The sequence below is a fragment of the Scyliorhinus torazame genome, chromosome 22 (assembly GCF_047496885.1).
Source record: "Scyliorhinus torazame isolate Kashiwa2021f chromosome 22, sScyTor2.1, whole genome shotgun sequence".
Taxonomy (NCBI): domain Eukaryota; kingdom Metazoa; phylum Chordata; class Chondrichthyes; order Carcharhiniformes; family Scyliorhinidae; genus Scyliorhinus; species Scyliorhinus torazame.
In genome coordinates this window covers 78,183,330-78,204,894 of record NC_092728.1, presented here as the reverse complement: position 1 = coordinate 78,204,894, position 21,565 = coordinate 78,183,330, and the positions used below count along the sequence as shown (strand labels likewise).

The 21,565-nt window shown below is 45.9% G+C and overlaps 1 protein-coding gene across 1 annotated transcript in view; it reads right to left on the bottom strand.

Annotated features, from left to right (window-relative positions):
* LOC140399154 (protein crumbs homolog 2-like) overlaps positions 1–21,565 on the bottom strand; it is a 239,517-nt gene that overhangs the window by 139,639 nt on the left and 78,313 nt on the right. The window contains exon 2 of the mRNA XM_072488414.1: positions 8,019–8,720. Coding sequence (XP_072344515.1) covers positions 8,019–8,720 — 702 coding nt within the window. The remainder of the gene's footprint in view (positions 1–8,018; positions 8,721–21,565) is intronic.

Here is a 21,565-nt window from a genome sequence, read left to right as displayed (position 1 = left end):
GAAAGGTGCTGCTACAGAGGGGAAGGCAGGCAGGGGGTTTGGGTCTCCCGAACTTGTTGTACTACTACTGGCGGCGAACGTGGAGAAGGTGCGGAGCTGGTCAGAGGGGTTGATTCTCAGTGGGTCAGAATGGAGGAGAGTTTGTGCAGGGGGTCGGGGCTGAAGGCACTAGCAACAGCGCCGCTCCCGATAGCTCTGGGGAAATATTCAGGGAGTCCGGTAATAATAGCTTCATTGAAAATCTGGAGGCAGTTTCGCCAACACTTCGGGTTGGGGGTAGGGTCAAGGGAAATGCCGATTCAGGAGAACCACAGATTTGAGCCAGGGAGGTGGGATGGAAGTTTTTGGAAATGGGAAGAGAAAGGGATTAAGACGCTAAAAGATTTGTTTCTTCGGGGTCGGTTTGCAGGATTGAGGGAGCTGGAAGCGAAGTATGGGCTGGAGCAGGGAGAAGTGTTTAGGTACATGCAGGTTCGGGATTTTGCCAGGAAGGAGATACAGAGCTTCCCAGAGGAACTGGCCTCCACATTGCTGGAGGAGGTGTTGACGACAAGGGGACTGGAGAAGGGGGCAGTGTCAGCGGTGTACGGAGCTATTTTGGAAGAGGATAAGGCAACACTGGAAGGGATCAAAGCAAAGTGGGAGGAAGAGCTGGGAGAGGTTATAGAGGAGGTGGTCTGGTGTGAGGTGCTCCGGAGAGTGAATGCCTCCACCTCATGTGAGAGGTTGGGGCTGATACAGCTGGAGGTGGTATATAGAGTGCACCTCACGAGGGCGAGGATGAGCCGATTTTTTGAAGGAGTAGAGGATGTGTGTGAGCGTTGCGGGGAGGGTGGGGCGCGAATAACGTTCATATGTTTTGGTCCTGTCCAAAGCTACGGGAGTACTGGAAGGAGGTGTTTAGGGTAATTTCCAAGGTGGTACGTGTAAAACTGGACCCGGGTCCCCGGGACGCCATAGTCGGGGTGTCGGACCAGCCAGGGTTGGAAACGGGTGCGGAGCCAGATGTCATAGCCTTCGCCTCGTTGATCGCCCGAAGTCGGATCCTGCTGGGATGGAGAGCAGCCTCTCCACCCAGTGCCCTGGCGTGGCGGGGGGACCTGTTGGAAGACTTGACCCTTGAGAAGGTTGAGTTCGAACTGAGGGGAAGCTCGGAGGGGTTCTACAAGTCGTGAACATTAGTGGGGGGGAGGGGGCTGTGTATATTAAGGATGAATATGAGTAATCCCTGATTCCTTTTTGTCATTTGTTTATGTAAACATGTGGGCTGATGTTTGGGGGTTGGTGGGCGGATGGGATCGTTGTTATTGTTATGGGGACTGACATATCTTGCTGATTATTGTTTATTGTTGATGGGTGTAAATGCGGGAGAAAATGTGAAAAAGGAGGAGAATAAAAATATACATTTTTTTAAAAATCGTGTTCTGGTTGCAGAACAAAAGAGTCCAGGAGATGGCCTGGACTGGGAGTGAGTCAGAGCACCCGAGGCTCAAACGCTCAGTGGAGCTGAATATATGGAGATCGGCAGGATGCCTGAGCAGCTGTCAGTGAGTGATGGTGAGTTGCCAGTAGCAGGCGATAAAGAAGGTGTTGAGATTGTCTTGGTGGTACTGTTGGAGGTCATGCTGTTATCTTGCTGACATGTGAGGGATGACAATGACTGGGTTACACCACGTGGGCAGCAGGAACATGGCTAAGGCATCGGCATGCACCAGAGCATGCTGTCCCACTTAGATGGACCATATCTAAATGACTCTTTATGTGTCTCACACCTGCCCCCCCCCCCCCCCCTCCGCCACCACACACACACAATCACTGGGCCCAGATCACCCTCGGGTATCAAAAGGAAGACAGGATTTTCGAGATCGCAGTGTTACAACATACTAACCTACATAGCACCAACTCAGATACCAGCACTTCGGAGGAGTGGAATATAGATTTCGAGTCATTAGCACAGGGTGAAAGTCGCCGCAGCAGACTGCAGGAAGAGGTATCAGAGAGACATCCGTGTACAGGGCCCTTCGGAGGAGGGAAGAAAGTTGCAATGTATCTCCACGGGGCATCAACGTTGAGCTTCAGGTCCACCTTGGGCACAGTATTTGTCAAATCAGGAGCAGATGTGTGGACATCTGGTGGAGATAGTGGGAGCTCAGATACTAAGATTGGAGGAGTCTATCGCCATCATGAGCTCCACATTGTCCTGGAGCACAACTGCATGAGGTAGGAAAGTTTGGCCACCTGGAGAGACACATGCAGCAACACTCGAAGTGGATGCAAAAAGGGCATTTTGGCCAGGAAATGGTGCAAGCCTCCCTCAGCTATCTTTATTGTTCTGCTCAGAATATGAGCACGGACATCCACGGAACACATGATGGGTTGTGTGCCCTTAACAGGATCGTCCCAGCTGTTGGTGGATTGGGTGATTATTGCACACCAGCAGCCAGCCCCATCAGCCTTACCTGAAGGCCAGCTTAGTGATGTGGAAGTCACTGAGGAGGGCGAAGATACCAAGAGCTCCTCAGCAGTCTCGTCTTCCTCCAACTCCCCAGCCTCTCTGGCAGAGCCCTTGTCTGCTCCACAGGTGCCAGTGACCACGGCTGTCCATGCAGACGCACTTTGTAAGTGTGTGCATGGGCACAGGGCGCTGTCTTGCCTTGAGCACTAATGGCTTCACCATGGTTACTGTTTTCATATTGTATAAGACACATTTGAGGACATGTTGAATATATTTAATTTCACTTCTACATGATTCGGTGTGTGCTTGTACAATGGAGAGCTCAAACGGAACAATAAAGTTGTGGGTCGCTTCTTACCAGTAATATTGAGGGCGGCGCACTGAGCTACATCTCAATGTGGTTTTACCAGGGTCAAGGATGTGGCCTGATTGGTGAGGCAAATGAGAGATTCTGTTTTCTGTTGTACAACGTAAGACTCCAGAGGTCAAAGGCTCAAGTACTAAGATGCGGCTTGTATCTTTCAGTTTCCATCTAAGCATGTCTTTAAGGGAGGATTAATGATTCAACTCCATAACCAGATGCTGGTCAGCAAGTGCATCTGAAGCATGAGTGCTGGGTGCTCGGCTTTCATCCGCACTGCAGTGCTACACTTTGACCTTCATACCGGCAGTGCATCTCGGTAGGCCATGTATAATACAGCTGATATCGGTCATGTGCTGTTCCCACTACAATGGCCACATTGGAATCCCCAGTGTCACAAGATGGGATTTGTGCAGATTGCAAAGATATAGATAAGCCAGGCGGTGCCTATTTCTTAAACAAGGCTATGAGCCAGTATGGGTGTAGTGAAAGTTCAATGAGCTGTTTGTTATAACACAGTTGAGAGTAATCATCACGAGCTAGCTGCCATATCTGCGTGTATGATACAACAAACGCATTTCAGCGAGTATATGTTTTTAAGTCTCCGTTTGTGTCATTATCTACATTGTGGGCATGGCTTCATTCTAGTCAGGTTGCTAGCATGGGTACCTCATTCACAGTCAATGGCTATTCATGTGAGGGGGCCAGGTTGCAAGTGACTTATTGCCATGTATATTTGAAAAATGATGACCATGTTTACCAATGGAGAGGGTAGCTGCAGTTCGATGCGACTGAATCAATCTCATTGATGTTTATTCACTCCCTTGTGGGGCAGGGCTGTCCCGAGAGAGATTGTGATGCAAAGGTATAAGGATCTTCATGTAGAGATATTTTGTCAAAGACTATCTAGTCAGTTATTATATTGGAGGAATTTATGAAAATATGTCCTGAACAAAGACCAGTCAGGGTAATTATTCCATCCTGTACATGGATACATATCCGTGCCTACTTGTTGCTCTTCCATTGGCAGGCTCATCATCCTCATCTGTTTCCAAATGGCCTTCCTCCTCCTCCTCTTTCTCACCTTCTTCTTCCTCAGAGGTTGGAGCTCTGCTCTTGGCCTCATCATCATATATTTGGAAGTCCCTCCACTGCGCACTGTTGTGTAGCATACAGCTATTCTTAAAAGCCTTGTTGGAACATATTGAAGAGCAACTGGGCTGGATTCTTCGATCCCCGAAATCGCGCTTGGCGACGGGGCAGAGAATCCCTGATGATGACAAAATCGGGGATGGCGCTGCTTTCGCCATGCTCCGCCCCCTGAACAACGGAGTACTCTAGGAGCACTCCATGTACCCACGGCCTCAGGCCATTGTCTGAGCCCCGCTCTACGATGCTCTGGTACCGACCAGCCGAGTTCCTGACAGCACGGGACACGTGTGGTCTCACCCGACAGGAACTCAGCATGGCGGCTGTGGACTCAGTCCAGCGGCGGCACAATTGGGGGAGGGCTGATCCGCGAGCAGGGGGGGGCACTGTGGGGATGTAGCCCAGGGCGCGCAAGCCGGCTGCAGCGGGGGACTATTTTTGCGGTCCGGATCCGCGGGCTGCATCCGCCATGTCGCACGGTGCGGCCGCTGGAGGCCGCCGCCATGTGCATGCACGGCCATGGACCCAACAATGCTCCAGGCTGAAAGCTCTACGCTGCCTGGCTGCTAGCTCCCCCCCCTCCCCTTCCCCCCCAGAGCATGGAATTGGTGGCCATTTTGCGCCAATTTTCCTGCCGTAAAACATCACCGTTTTCATGCCGGTGCGGGGACGTAGTCTCCCAAACGGAGAATCCAGCCCCTTATCCTTAAAATGCCAATGGCCTGCTTTATGGTGCTCCTGGTGATGTCAACAACTTCTTAAGGGGTAGCAGCCTTTGTCCTCTAGGGGCTATCTACGGGTCTGCTTTGGGGGATGAAATAGAAGTGGGAGTGGCAAATTCTTATTTTAGAGGAGTTGTGGCAGCTGCCTGGGAACCTTATACACACTTGAAAAAAGGCCTATCGTGGTCACAAATCACTTGGATATTGATAGAGTGAAAGGGCTTATGGTTCATGATGGTGTCTGCATGCGGAGTTGGGACCTTTATTGTAACATGGGCACAGCCCATGATGCCCTGCACCTGAGGGTAGCCTGGAATTTGGGTAAAGGTCATGGCTTTCCGAGTCCGATGCAAAACCTGTGAGGAAATTAATGCACACCCCGACAGGAGCAAACGGGGCATTAGTGACTTCCTTAATGAATCTGTGTGCTCCTGACTGGGATAAACCAGCCAGACCTCCTGTTGAACTCTGGAAAGAGCTTCAGGCATAAACATTTAGTGTAATGGTCACCTTCACAGCCATTGGAAGGGCATGGAGGTCAGTGCATTGTGGCTCCGATTACTGCTGGACCGTGTGACAAATACCTGTCATCGCAGCTCAACCGTTGAGGTACCAAGCCCTTGGTATGCAGAACCTGGTTGTCCTCCTTCTCGATGCCTTCTTTTCTGCTGCTGATGCCACAGCCTCCTCCTCCTCCTGAACCCTCCGGGCTCCAGGTGCTCACATTGATTGGCGTCAAGGGCCTGTGAGGGTGCCAAGCCCGATGCTCTACGCTTCCTCGGACGAAGGGCACTGCGCACCTCTGCAGCACTCGTTTTTTTCCCTTGCACTTGGGCGCAATAATCACCAGGGGCAACAAGGAATGTAAGTATACAGGGGTATATCACCTTTCAGGAGGGGTACCCTGGCCATCCAAAACAAATGCAGAAAGAACAGACCAGCTCTGCCCTGCGCACTTTGGAATCCAGACAGCAGGAATGCCAAAATCCGAATTCAGTGAAGGTAGCCCATTAAAGTGGCCAGTTGCCTTTGTAAACTGCACATACGTGAAACCCAGCCAGTCTTCAAACATGCCCCCTTGGGAAATGCAGCGTTCAGGGGTAGGGCCCGATGACTTTGCTATTTTGGTGAAAATCTGGGTCTGTGTGTTTAATTTCACTCTGGAATCTAATACAGATTTTACTTTGAACAATGGAAATTTTTTGAGAAAGTAAATGGTGAAAGCTTCTTTCCAGTGGCTTGTGAATAAGCAACCCAGGGAGCACAAACTCAAGATTATCACTTGAAGAGCAGAAAGGCAAGTTTGGGTTATTAAGAGAGGAAATGTTTTATCACGAGTGGCTGTTGTGATTGAGCCTATAGCATTTAACTTAAAAGGGAATTGGATACGTCTCTGAAAGGAATGTTGTGGGGAGAGAGATCAACCTGCTTCTGGGCCAGGTCAAACCAGTCATGAACAGGTCCAGGGAGCAGACGGTTGACGGGGTCCTTGAGGGGCTTGACTGTCTGCTGTCCTTGGGAGGTCAGCACACCACAGAGGCCTCCTGCGATCAATGGGCATTGTCGTGCTTCACTTCTCCTCAGAACCTGATTCAGATTTACAGTTTAGTAAGTTTCCTTTGGAGGATTTTGGTTTTGCTTGTCCCTTTAAGGAACATTCATTTGATTGTCAGGAAGCAATGTCACTTCACCAGCAACTTGTACCAGGTACATTTGGAATATGTCAGTTTTTCTTTCAGATGTGAGGCCAGTATTTATTGCCCATCCTCAATTGTCCTTGAGATGGTGGCCGCTGCAGTCCCTGTGCTGTTAGGAAGGGAGTTCTAGGATTTTGAACCGGTTAACAGTGAAGGAACACTGATATATTTCCAAGTCAGGGTGGTGAGAGATCTGGAGGACAGCTTGCAGGTCGTGGTGCTCCGACACAGCTGCTGCCTTATTCGTCCAAATGGTTAAAGTCACGAGTTTGGAAGATGCTGTCAAAGGGACTTTGGTAAGTTGCTGCAGTGCATCTTATTGACAGTGCTCACAGCAGCCACTGAATGCCTATTGTGGAGGGAGTGAATGTTTGCAGTGGTAAATGGGCATGTGTCAATCAAGTGGGCTACTTTGTCCTGGGTGGTGTTGAGCTTCTTCAGTGTTGTTGGAGCTGCAATCATCCAAATATGGGAAGTACTCCATCACACTCCTGACTGGTGCCTTGTCGATGGTGGACATGGTTTTGGAGTCAGGACAGTGACCCAGTGCCGGGATCGAACCTGGAACCTCGGTGCCGTGAGGCAGCAGTGCTAACCACAGTGCCACTGTGCTGCCCGTTAGCACCACTATTAACACCTCAGATCATGAAGCATCCTACCCAACAAGCAGCAAGACCTGGGCAACATTCAGGCCGAGGCTGACAAGTGGCAAGAAATATTCAGCACACAAGTGGCAGGTAATAATCATCAATGGTACGAGAGATTCTAACCATCTCTCCTTTACGTTTAACAACCTTACTATCATTAAACCTCCACTATTAATGGTCTCTGCCATCGTTGACATTGGGGATGTTTGTGGAGCAGCCTCCACTGGTTAATTGCCTGAAGGTCCACCACCATTCATGGCTGCAAATGTTTGACCTGATCTGTTTGTTTGTGAGACTCTGTCTCTCGCATGTTCCTTCATTTCGCATTCATTTCCCTGCCAGATTAGAGTTTCAATCCCAGTCTGGACCATGGCTCGTATTTGTGTTTCCCCTCGATAGAAATTTCTGATATCAATGAGACTTAATCAGAGGAGAGGTGCCCAAATAAAATAAATGGACAAGTTGCATACCATCAGCTCCTACTCAGACTATTCGTGATCAAAAATTGAGACTGAATTCAGTTGTCTTTGTGTCCTCCTTGGTGGCAACTAATGCATGTAACCAATAAGGAGGAGGCCCAATTAGGGAGGACATTTTTTTCTTCCATTGGGCCAGTATAGCTTAACAAGCTGTGCTGAACAAAACGTTCATTCAAGGGAACTGCACTGTAGTATTGAATATTTTGCTGTACAGTACTTTAGTTTAAATCAGTATGCAATAGGGACGGTAACTATCAAATCCTGGATCAAAAACCATTGTTACAAGATGCTAAAGGTCAGATGAAGAGACATCTGTATTGGTCCAAAATAGAAAAGTAAACATTGGACACTAACGCAAGTTGCCAATCTATTATTTCAACTGATATTAATCTACACAGGCTTGACACAACTATTGTGTAAAATTTGTCCAAGAGGAAAAAATAGCTGAATTAGCAATATAAGTGTTTTACTTGAATTTACTATGTCCTATAGAGGAGACATAAATTACCTTTGTAGCCCAGCAGACATGCACACAAGTATCGATCCACATCATGAATGCATGTAGCCCCATTCCTGCATGGTCTGGATGCACATTCGTTGATGTCAATTTCACAGTTAGTTCCTTGGTATCCAGGGACACAAAAGCATTTATATTCATTTTCCCCTTCAACACATAGAGCCCCATTTAAGCAAGGATTTGATGCACAGTTGTCAATATCGGTTTCGCAGTTGATCCCCCTGTAACCAGGTTGACAATCACAGGTATAATTCCCAACTCCATCCAAGCAAGTTCCATTGTTCTTGCATGAGTTGATGAGGCATTCATTGGTTTCTGTCGTGCAGTTTTCCCCTTCGTACCCTGGCGAACACAGGCAACTGTAGCCATTCACTCTATCTATGCAATCAACATAAAATCCTCGGCAAGGGTTGCTCTCGCATTCATTTATATTTAGGTTGCACTGAGTACCTTCAAATCCAGGTAAGCAGGTACAGTTGTACTGTAGGCTTCCTGGTGTACTCGCACAGGTGCTGTTGTTCATGCAGAGGTGAAAATAACAGGCATCAAAACGTAGTTCACAATTCTTTCCCATGTACATCACAGGATCCTGTTGACACTCACAGGTGTAGTTATTTTGGTCAATGATGCAAACCCCATTGTTCTGGCACGGTTGTGATGAGCACTCATTGATCTGCAGGGAACATAAATTACCTGTGTGATTTAAAAGAAAAGATCATTTTCATCAATATTTTCAGATGAAATCAATCTCCAGTTGCCCATGTTAATCTTGTAACATTGCAGGTAAGAATTATTAATCTTAAAATCATCAATTCTGGCACATGGTGAATTTTCCAAACTCCGTGACTTTTGTCTTACGGGGCTGAACTCGCCAAATTTGATTGAAACAAATGTAAGAGAATTTCGAGTACGCAATCACAATTGTTTGTTAGTTTACAGGAAACAGGGGAAAAGTTAATATATGCTAACAGCAACAGGAACTTTGCATTCAACATAGGAAATATTCCAAGGTGCTTTAACGAGAGGAGAGAAAGTAAGAAAGGAATCAAACCACTGGTGGAAGAGCTAGGATATGTGACTGAAATAGTGGTAAAAGATGGATTTTGAGAAGGTTTTTTTTAAAGGAGGTGTTAGAAATAAGGAGCTGGAGAGGTTTGGGTAGGAGAAGTTTGGGTAGGAGGTCCAGGGGATCTGATTGAGGCAGCTGAAGGCTCTGCTACTACCAATGAGATGCAGAAAGCAGCAATGAACAATACAAGCATATGTAACATTTATTGTAAAGAGTTTAGGAGAACACAGACCGATGTAATGGACAGATTCGTGACAGAAGCAAACATTAATGCGAGTTGCCGTCTGGAAGGAAATACTGAGATGCAACATAAATTAAATTATTAAATTTTAAAGGGGCTTCATTAGCACAAATCTTTGAATGTAGCTGGGCAAGTTATAATAATAATCTTTACTGTCAACAGGCTTACATTAACACTGCGATGAAGTCACTGTGAAAAGCCCCTAGTCGCCACATTCGGGCGCCTGTTCGGGTACACTGAGGGAAAATTCAGAATGTCCAAATTACCTCATAGCACGTCTTTGGGGACTAGTGGGAGGAAACCGGAGCACCCGGTGGAAACCCACGCAGGCACAGGGAGAATGTGCAGACTCCGCACAGACCATGACCCAGCTGGGAATCGAACCTGGGACCTTGGCTCGGTGAAGCAATGATGCTATCCACTGTGAAGAAGGCTGTTTAAATAAAACATCCAGGATCCTGGGCTGTATAAGCAATGGCATCAGCAAAATCAACAGAGTTGAGCTTCATAAATAACCGGTAGGCTTTGGCGAGATCATTGTGTCTAATTCTGGACACCATACTTCAGGAAGGATGTCAAGGCCTTAGAGAACGTGCAGAGAGAGTTACCCAAAATGGTACCAGGATGAGGCACTTCTGTTATGTGGAAAGACTAGAGAAGCTGGGAATGTTGTCCTTCGAGCGGAGAAGGTTAAAGGGGAATTTGTTAGTGATGTTCAAAATTAAGAGGGATTTTGATATGATGGTGCGATACTGTGTCCATTGGTAAGATGGCCAGTGGCCAGAGGATACATTTAAAGTAAATGGTAAAAGCTTCAGAAGGGAAATGAGTTTTCTTTACACAGCAAGTTGTTATGAACTGAAAAGGTGGTGGAGGTGGATTTAATAGCACTTTTCAAAGGGGAGTTGGATATATACTTAAAATGGGAAACTTTACAGTGTTAATGGGGAAATAGCACTGGAGTTGTACAAATTGGCTAGCTCTTTTAAACAGCTTGCACAGATGCCGAATGGCCGTTATGAGTGTTGTTTGGTTCTATGATTTAATAGGTCAATGGACCAAGGCATTAAAGCTGTTCACCTGTCTCACACACAATATAGAGCTGTAGCTTTTATGCAACAACATAGGAATGTCTAGTCCAAGATCACTATCCGTTATAATTTCAGTATAAATGCTGCATTTTATACAGTGCAGGGAAATCTATGGGGGTAGATTTAATGCAATAGTGCGGTAATCTCCCAAAAATCATGCAATTTCAAGTTGGGGCATCAATAAGCTCAAAATGATTACGATGTCTTGTGCACACCCTTGGGTACTCCAGCGCATTGCCACAAATTCAGCAGCTAGTCCTCACCATGTGTTTGATAAGTTCTTGCCTGGATCGATGTGTACAATACCTTGGGGGAAGCAGACCATTTTACCATTTCACTTTGCATCAATGCACCTCCTGACATTTCAACAAAGAATGGTAATAGTCTTTGAAGTCATTTAAGATTTATTCCACTTACCCATCTTCCTGGCAAAGTGAAGATGGATGAGGCATCGGGACAAGCAACAATTAGCCCCTGCAGTAATATTACACTGTGGCAAAAAAAAACTCCACAGCCACAGGGGACAGGAGATCTGCTGTGTGTGAGGTTTACGCAGAACGTGTTCTGTTAAACTGAACTAGCCTCTAGTCTCATGCACACTCCACAACCAGGTCATATTAGTCAAAGTAGTTTTTTTTAAATTGCAATTTCTGAAACCTTGGATGGATGCACCTCAGCAAACTGAAAATTATTTCTCTCTGCCCTTACAATGATATTTAAATAAAGGCAATTAACCCCTTAACCTACAATGTTTGAAATTCTCAGCAGAGTAGATCTGAAGTTGTAAACAACAAACTGCTAAATAGCTGGCATTTTACTTTATTTGCGCAAGTGTTTAATTTTAAGCAAAGGTTAATTAACAGAAGAATTTGCTGTTCCTTAAATTTGGAAAGACACATAATAAGTGAAAACCAAGTCTACTCCTGTAGGGAACATTGATGCGCATTGAAATGAATTGTTTTTGTAAATGTATTCCGAGAACATTGCCACCAGATAGACAATCACAAATACCATTCCCAAATCCATGAAGTGCAGAAATACATTAAAAAATGCTGTAATTAATGTTCCTCACGAAAGGACAATTAATTACTTACGATGCAAATAACATGATATTGCCCGTCTATCATTCATGTGCAATTTACAAAGGGGAGTTTTGCTAAATCTTACATAATTCTAAATGCACACTTATCTTGGGTATTCCTCTTGACCATTTTTGGTGTGCAGTTTGCTTTAAAGCTATTAGTTAGCTGTATCCAGACAGCATGGGCATGATTCCCTGTTGGCCGACGTCAAAATTGGGGCGTGTGATCAGGCGTAGAATAGCTCCCGTCTCCGAAATCGCGACAGGCGCCGGTTTGACGCCAAATCACGATGCTCCGCATCCCCGAAAACGGTGGTTGAAACATCATTCATATATCATTAGTGGGCTCACCCGCGATTCTCCGCCTTCGGTGGGCGGAGTTTCCGACGGCATGGTCCATGTGGGCTATCACAAATCGTGATCCTGGCGTGGTGGCTGCTGAGAGAGAGGGTGTACAGACAGTGCCCAACACCGCCATACTTTGCCGACAGTCGTGCTGCTGGCCGGGGGGCTGCTGGGGGGCGTTGGCCAGGAGATGGGCTGTGGGGTCGGGGACACAGCACCATTACTGCAGCCGGTAAGGCAGACATGCAGCTGCGCATGTCGCTGATAGCCCGCTATGAACCTGGTGCTCTGGGTCGTATAGGTGACCCCCCCCCCAGGTGCCCACTGGCCAAGCTGACACATCAGCTGTATGGGCGCTCCAGCACAATCTGTCCCATCCTTTCGGCCACAATCAATGTGTGTGTGTGGGGAGTGTAATGTTTAAGCGCAGCTGCAGCTTGTCAGCCCTGTAAGTGCCCATCACAGGCCCGGCGATGCCTGCACCATTTTTCGTGGGTTTCGGGGGTGTTCCACGCAGCGCCAGTGCTAGCCCCTCACCTGGTGCAGGTGTTGCGCCGATTTTTCTGACGTGAAACTCCATGGATTCTCCATTGGTGTCAGCACTTAGACTCTGAAATGGAAAATCTGGCCCAATAAGTTTTGTACAGAGCCTCCGCCTCCTGTTGTCAATTGCACTTTACACATGAATGAGACGAGTGGGCTGCACTCTTTATTGTAATGCATCTTGTGCCACATCAATGGAATGTGCTTCCCTTTCATGAGCTCACCCGTTCTGTGAACATTCTGTCCCCGATGCAAAGTACAATCTTCAGTGATTAAGCTATAGCAACATATTGGGCACCATGAATGTGCAACTAGCCGCTATCCCGCACTTTTGTAATTTGGGACTTTTAAAAGTATAAAATCAGCAATTTGTTCAATACAGGCAAAACCGCACAGTTATGCTTCAGATTTTTTTTTTTAAAGCCATGCAATATGGATGAAAAAAGTGACCAATGTGCTTCCTGATACATTTTCCCAGCACGTCGGGCTCTTGGAAGTGCTGTTTTTATAAAATCAGCTCTTATTTCTGCAGATTCTCCGAGATGATATTTGTGTGATCACTTACGGGATTTAAAAACATTATTTTTCATGCATTACACATCAACAATAGTAGCCCCCCCCCCCCCACCACCCCTCTACCTAGATTTCCATCTTGTCTTGGTCTGAATGATTAACCAACACACAGCTTAAAAATGTGCAATAATATGTAGCCAGGGCTGCTCACAGGGGAGTAATTTCACCAGGAGGGTCAAACCATGTTCTGAATCATGACTGCAGGGCCTTGAAATGATGGCGAGATAGTGGGCAGGATTCTCCAGTTCCCCAGCCCCGTGTTTCTTGGTGGTGGGATTCTCTCTTCCCGCCGCTTGCCAATGGAATTTCCCATTGAGAACACTCCATGCTGCCGGGAAGACCACCGGCGGGGGTGGTGCTGTGTGTGGGAAAAAAGAATCTCAACAGTCGGAGAATTCCGACCTTTACTTCAAAGTGTATGAAGGTTATCTCAAAGGCTTAAAGCGATTTTTAAAAAAAAGACTATTTTATGTACCAATTAAAAAAAAAATATATATATATATATATATATATAGGTATGTACCATCTGGGGAGGTGTTAAAGGTTTTAGGTTCGTTCTTGTGGTTTGGTGTTTGTACATGTTGACATTAACATTGCCATTGATGTGTGATATTGCTCTCTCTGAAGCATTAGTGCCACCAGAAATTTATCTTCTGCTTAACATTGGATCAAATTAGCAAGCAAGAGTACTTACAAGGAGGTAGTTTTACTTGTATGATCTTCAGAACACTTGGGATGGATTTCTTCATGACTGCCCCCATCTGCCATCCACCTGTTTCAAGTGTTTCAAGGTCCGACCAATCTTTGGGCCAAGTAAGCATCCTGGCAGGGAGTTGTTGACAAATTTGGAGCAGCTCCCAGATCAGAGGGGCCTTGAATATCTGGCAGCTGTGCCCCAATGAGTCCAGCCAATTCGAGGTCGATCAAGAGAACGCAAAATGGACCTAGGGACAGGGTCATCTTGATTCGAGCAACGTGAGGATCAATTTGTTGTGAAACCAGGAAAAGCATTATCATTCCTCCTGACAAAAATCATTTACAAACTTGTGTTTAAACTTTCAGCAAGCAGCTTGTAACGATGGTTTAAAGATCTGCTGATTAGGCAGCTAAGTGCCCAGTACGACTCGTGAAGCAACCCCTGCTCATCGGTCATTTAAAATTGCACCACGGCCCTTTCGGCATTGCAAGACTCCAGTTTGCTAATGAGGCTCTCACCTCATTCAAGGCCAAAGACAACAGGAATAAGGACATCAGGTATAAGATGGTGGATGCTGCACTGCAATTTTAATTGCTTTCCTGCCCGGCAGAGGGGATGAAAATCAATCCAATTGTATTCTGATAATGCTGTACTTCAGCATAGTCAAATGCTGAGAAACCAAATCAGTGTACTGTCTCTACTAATGAGTGTACAACATAAACCTAAACCCATCATAAGAACTGATTGCAGTTACCAATACAGATATTTATTTTTTAGATTAGCAACCAATCAAATAATGAAAGAAAATAAATGAGTATAAAGTTAGTCACACAGGAATTATTTTTTTTTGAGTGTTGTGGCCCCAAATTACATTGCCCATTCCTTTGTCACTCTCTGCCCAGGAATTATTATAATGAGAGAACAGAAAAACAATATACTTGTGAGCGCTGCTACAAACATGATAGACGAGACAATATGAGAAGCTATCATACTGAGTATAAATATCTGGCGGGTAGTGAGTATAAAGCAGACATTCCTGGTATTTTTAGACTGCAATGACTCCCAAATCACACTTTTAAAAATGCAGTCATAAGATAGCAAGGCCAGGGTTTATTACTCATCCCTAATTGCCTTTCAGAAGGTGGTGGTGAGTCGCCACCTTGAACTATTGCAGTCCATCTGGAGTAGGTACACCCAAAATTTTGTTTGGAAAGGAGTTCCAAGATTTCAACAGAGCGACAGTGAAGGAATAGTTATTATAGTTTTCCAAGTCAGGATAGTCTATGACTTGGAGGTGAACTTGCATGTGGTAGTCTTCCCATACAGCTTCTGCCCTTGATCTTCTGGACAGGTAGCAGACTTGTAAGTTAATGTCAAAGGAATCTTGGCGAGCTGCTGCACTGTGTCTTCTAGATGATACACACTGGCGTGGATTTTCAAACGTGTGGGAGCGTATTCGGCAAACCCGATAGTCGATGTGAAATCCGCTTCCGCCTAAGGTCGGATCCCGGAGAGGGCGAGGAGGATGGCAGGAGGGGAAACCAGATAGCGGACGAAGGGTAGACACAGAGCCAACCCCAGGAGAGGGACCACCACACTAGTGGGAAAGCTAGTGCCAGGAGGTACAAGCGAGAGGGGGGCCGCGCCGCCTCTCCCCCAGGGGAGAGAGAGCACCTGGCAATGGTGGGGGTACACAACACCAATGGGGGGACAGTCATGGGAATAAATGGGGGTAGGGGAGCAAGGTGTAGGACAGTAACAGGGGGAGGAGAAAGAGGCCAAAGGGGGAAAGAATCATAGGGCAGACATAGAGACAAGGGTAGTAAGAGCTGGCTACAACAGGCCACATATGGCGACTTGGAACATAAAGGTGCCACAAGCAGCCACTTAGTTGGGCCCCTGAACAAAGGGAAATCCCGGAGTGCGAGGGCGCATCCACAAGTTAAGCATAGTTGATCCCGCAGGAGGATAGTCACCTGGAAGGTGAGGGGATTTAATGGCCCAGTGAAAAGATCCACAGTTTCGCCCAACTGAAAAGTATGTCAGCTGACATAGTCTTTCTCCAAGAAACACACCTGAGGGAGACGGACCGACTGCAGGTAAGGAAGGTCTGGGCGGGTCAGACCTACCACGGCTGCTATGGGACGGGATCACCGGGGGGTAGCCATACTGTTAAATAAGAGGACGATGCTTACTGTGACGAGGACGGTTATGGACCCAGGGGGGCGGTAAGACATGGGAGCACAGTGGTAACACTGTTGCTTCACAGCTCCAGGGTCCCAGGTTCGATTCCCGGCTTGGGTCACTGTCTGTGTGGAGTCTGCATGTTCTCCCCTTACCTGCATGGGTTTCCTCCGGGTGCTCCGGTTTCTTCCCACAAGTCCCGAAAGACGTGCTGTTAGGTATTTTGTACATTCTGAATTCTCCCTCTGTGTATCCGAACAGATGCCGGAATGTGGCAACTAGGGGCTTTTTACAGTTACTTCATTGCAGTGTTAATGTAAGCCTACTTTTGACAAAGATTATTATTATTATTATTATTATTATCATGGTCAATGGTGTCCTGGACGGGGCACCAGTGGTCCTGGTAATGTGCTCGCGCCCAACTGGGGCGAAAATCCCCGATGTCGACACACACTGATTTATCATGGAGTGGGGGCCGGGAGGGGGGGGGGGGGTACTTTAACTCGGTACGGCACCTACGGACAGACAGGTCGAACATCAAAACAGGAAAGACCTCTAATATGGCGTAAGAACTCGGCATATTCATAAAGATGGGGGCAGTGGGACCGATGGTGGTTCACCACCCCAGCGGAGGAGAATTGGATGGGGATCCAGAGAGGAGACAGAAAGCTTAGTCTCGCTCGATGCAGATGGCCTGCTCTTCTATGTCGCAGACCCCTAAAGCAGCATGGAGGGAATCGTGACGCTCTGGAAAGAGTTTGGAACCTTCTCAGGCTACAAACTCAATTTGAGTTTTCCTGGTGAACCCGCAAGGGGGAGGGACAGAGCTGGAGGGACTGCCATTTAAACAGGCCCAAAACAAATTCTGCTACCTGGAGATCCAAATTGCCCATGACTGGACACGGATCCACAAGTAGAAACTGACCAGCCTGGTGAAGTTAAAAAGGACCTGGAGAGGTGGGACACACTCCCATTCTCCCTGGCGGGGAGGGTGAGAACAATCAGTATGAACGTACTGCCCAGGTTCCTCTTCCTGTTCAGGTCCAGACCGATCTACATCCCCAAGGCCTTTTACAACTCAGTGGTAAGATTGATCAGTGGCATTTGTGTGTGTGGGGGGAATTCAGCACTTACTTCCATGTTTGGTTGGTCCAAGACTGGAATTTTGAGCGAAATTCTCCATCCCGCCCCGCCACATTTCTGCCCCGCCCGGCCGGCGGGATGCTCCGTTACACCGGCCGGTCAATGGGGTTTCCCATTGTGGGGCAGCCTCACGCCGTCGGGAAACCCCCGGGCGCCGGCAAAACGGAGACTCCCGCCGGCGGAGAATGACGCCCGAGATCTGGAGCCAAGTGATTCTGGCAGATCCCAAACTAGCACTGTTGCACAGGATGTTGCTGAATTAGTAACCCTTGATAGCACTGTCAATGACAACTTTCATCATTTTACTGATAATTGTGAATAGATTGGTTGAGTGGGAATTGACAGATTGGGTTTGTCCTGCTTTTTGTCGGCCATGCAAATCGACAATTTTCCAAGTTGACAGGTAGATGTCAGCATTGTGGTTGTACTGGAACAGCTTGGCATGGGGTGCGGTACGCTTTGCAGCAGGAGCCTTTGGTACTTAAGCGTGATTCTCAGGGCCCACAGACTTTGCTATATATAGTGGGTTCAGCTGTTTCTTGATATCATGTGGATTGGATTCAATTGTCACAAGACTGGCATCTGTGAGATCTCAGGAAGAGGCAGGGATGGGATCATCCACTTGGCACTTCTGGCTGGAGATGGGTACATGTAAGTACTTCATTTTGCACTGTTTTTTTGCACTAATGTTCTGGACTCCCCCATCACTGAGGATCGGGATCTTCGATTTGTTCTTTAATTGTCCACCATTAAGGGCAGCACGGTGGTGCAGTGGTTAGCATTTCTGCCTCAAGGCGCCGAGGTCCCAGGTTCGATCCCGTCTCTGGGTCACTGTCCATGTGGAGTTTGCACATTCTCCCCGTGTTTGCGTGGGTTTCTCCCCCACAACCCAAAGATGTGCAGGGTAGGTGGATTGGCCACGCTAAATTGCCCCTTAATTGGAAAAAGTGAATTGGACACTCTAAATTTATTTTTTTTAAATTAAAAATTGTCCACTTTTATTCATAAATGGATGTGGCAAGGTTGCAGATTGATCCAATCATTGTGGCATCGCTTAGCTCTGTAGCATACTGCTACCATTGTTTCGCATGTGCATAGTCCGGAGTTGTAGCTTCACCAGGTTCCAAGGTTACTGACTACTTAAGGATTATGAGGCTTCCGCGTGTATTTACAAATCTCAATGCCAGTTAAACTTCATTCAACAGAAAGAGCTGACAAACTTGTCAGCACTCTGCGTGCATTAGATCTTAGAATAAATACTACCTCCTGGAGCTAGTCTCATATTTAATCAGGTGGTCTCCTGGTGTCTTCATATCCAAATTACACGCATAGTTTGTGTGGATGTGATAGAGTATAATGAACCCATTTATATAGAGTCCCGATGATGTCCGTAAATAATTTAGGGTTGAGATTTCTTCTGGACTCCTAAATAATGTCAATACCTCAGGATTCTTTCCTATTCCCACATATGAAGATGTACATGAATGAGATTTTAAACCGAGAACGTAGGCAGCGTAACGATAAATTGATTACAAATTGCAAAATAATTAATTTTTTTTCTATACAGCCCTGGGAGTAAAGTGTTCAAATATCAAACAAGAAACATACATCATTAAAAGGAGCAAAGGCCTGTCCTGAAGGAGTAGTTCAAGATGGTTTTACAGACAGGCTTGCCGAGGCCAAATAATGCAGCATGTTAAAAGCGGAGCAGAAACACTTTCTGCTTACTGGAGATTTTATTTTCCAACACACGTTCAAGCACATTGTGCATCTCCCTGCTGAATATTCTATCCTGACAATGTCGTTCATGCTCAAGTCACATATATCCTCTCTCAGTGAAAAATACATCTTCTGTTGCATTTGAAATATGGGAGAATAAGCCAAAACCAACTTGTTTTTCCAAGAAAACCACTTTGATAGAGGCTGCCAGAGTCATGCAGCCTAATATTGTCAGCAAGTGCTCTGGGCCAGCTTAGCGGGTCAATAAAAGTTATTTTGACCTTTTCAAGCATGCAAACTTTCTCACTTCCAGGAATCAAAGTTTTTCTTTTATGAAGGCCACCCTGCAGGAGTAGGAGAGTGAAAGAAAGATTGCTTTGAAATGTGGAGAATGGGCATCAAAGGAGCTGTGCTCAAGGGCAGTGTTCAGGAACAAAAAGCAATTGTCCAACTTCACTGTTGGAAGACAATGCCGAATTTTCCTGAGTTTCTTAAATATATTGCAAATGTGATATAGGAAGTTTAAGCACTTAGCTCACTGTAAATGTAATGATCTTTGTATTGTGTATAAGGTCATTCTATCATTTTTCAGCTTCAATTGGTCTGCAGCAGAGCTGCTTGTGGTAGTGAGTACATTTGGTCTCTTTACTATGATTTTCTTTTAGCAAATAAATGTCGGAGAATGAATGAAGCAAACCCAAATACCCTGTGATGGATTTTACACTGAATTACTGGATGATCAATCTTTGTGCAATATGACCCCCAGATCACCCCTGGTGCTTTTTGACAAATGTGCATTTGCATTATGACGTTTTGGCCTGTAGGTTTTACTATTCCCCCGGGCTTTCCAGCTGGTGTTGTATTTTCTGAGCTGCCAAACTGTGGCTGGCATACGACTGAAAATCACCTTGACACTTTGGACAGCTGCACTCTGCTGACCTGTACCGGAGAGTTTCCTCCATGCAAGTAAATGGTCAAAATGTCCTTTCAACGATCAAGCCGTCTCTTGTACCAACAAGGACATGTTTTAAGGGATTATTGCACCATGGATCTGATTGTTGATGATTTTGATGCACGTTAGATACTTTGTTCTCTCTCTCTCTGTGTTTTTCCCTTCCTGTCCTGAGATGATACAGGTGAGAGTGTTACAGGGTCAAGGATACCTGTAGCCATATGTTATCTCACCCAAGTGGCCATTGTTGCATAAGAGTAGAGACCAAGTGTCAGATGTCTAATTGACTATGGAAAGGACACCATTACCTCGCAGCCCTCACCAAAAGTTCACAACTGAGAGATTCCTCTCAGGCATTCCTGCAAAAAACGAACAGGAGGAAGATTCAGGGTCCTGGCTATTTACTTTTCCCGTTCTTCGTCCAGGGATACTATGGATAATTGTACGGTCCCTTTCTTAGTCGGGACTGAGGTCAGCTAATTAACCACTAATCAAAGCTATGACCACCTTCTCAGTGAGAGCTGACACTATTTTACGTAGTATATTTATCAACTGAGCTTTTTGAAATTCGAGTGATTAGCAGTGGCAAATGCAGAACACATTTGGATTAGCTGTTCATATAAACCTGAGTCAAATTCATTCCAGGGGTTAAATATGAACTAAAGAAATAAATAATTTAATTATCAATTTGCATTTCCCCAAAAGAAAGGAAGCAACACCTTGTAGGAGCAAGTACATTGGAGTGAAATGTATCTGGTTTGTGCAAGTTAAGACATTTAAAGTGATTGTCCCCACAAGCTCCCATTATGTGATGTTTCAATTTAGTTGCTTCTTCGTGTAGCATAAGCTGCTTCCTTGATGTATGCTTTGACAAAGGAAGGTCCAGACTTTATAATGAGTTCAATATGTTTATTCAACTATTAACACAGTTCTTAAATGAGTTTGACTCTCCTGCTAATCTTACTGTAGTAACTCAGTCTAACTAAACCAGTCTGCTCTAAGCCACGTGCTGTGTGTGATGCTTCTGATCAACCCTGATGTATTCTCTGGTTGTGGGTCTGTGGAAAGAGACAGAGCATGTGTGCCCTGTCCTTTTATATGGGTTGTGAAGTGCCCCCTTGTGGTAATGCCACCTCTGGATGTCCTGATTACCCATTGGTTGTGTCCTATTGTAATGACCCATTGGCTGTATGTCTGTGTGTCATAACATCTCTGGTGCTCCCTCTAGTGGTTACTTAGTCATAGTGTATTTACATTAACCCCTTGTGTATATACAGTGATGCATATCACCACAGTTGGAATCCATTTTCTGTCCTATCACCTTGCACATTGTCTATTGTGGGCATTATGCTGTGGCTGTATAAAAGTTTTATGGTTCTACTATTATCTTAATTTTATAAAGACACGAGCACTGAAAGCCATCTCCGTGTTCAGTGGCTGTTGCCTGCTGTGTCCAACTGCAGTAAACATAACTCACGACAGCCACAGTGCTGTTAAGGTCTATGAAGATGACGTTTATGCTGTGGTTTGGTCCCAGAAGAGAAATTAAAGGAGACACAATAGGAGGCTGTGCTTTATAGGTCTCAAGTTTTAGATGGTTTTTATTGCAGCAGCTTGATAACATTTGAAAAGCAACCCCTCAGATGACTAACAGATCCAAATCATTTTTTGAGACTTGCAGTGCAAAAATTGGTTTTAATTTCGCCAGAATGTGCATTTTGGTGTACGATGAAAATGAAACATTTACAAGTACTGTATATCTATTGCTCAGTGTCTCGTGCTGTGACTATGCTGCGTTGCTCTCTGATACTTGCTATTTTACACCAGCACGGACTCATTATGATCATTTCTGACATCACACACTAACTCATTGAGTAATTAACCATTTGTTACACATTCA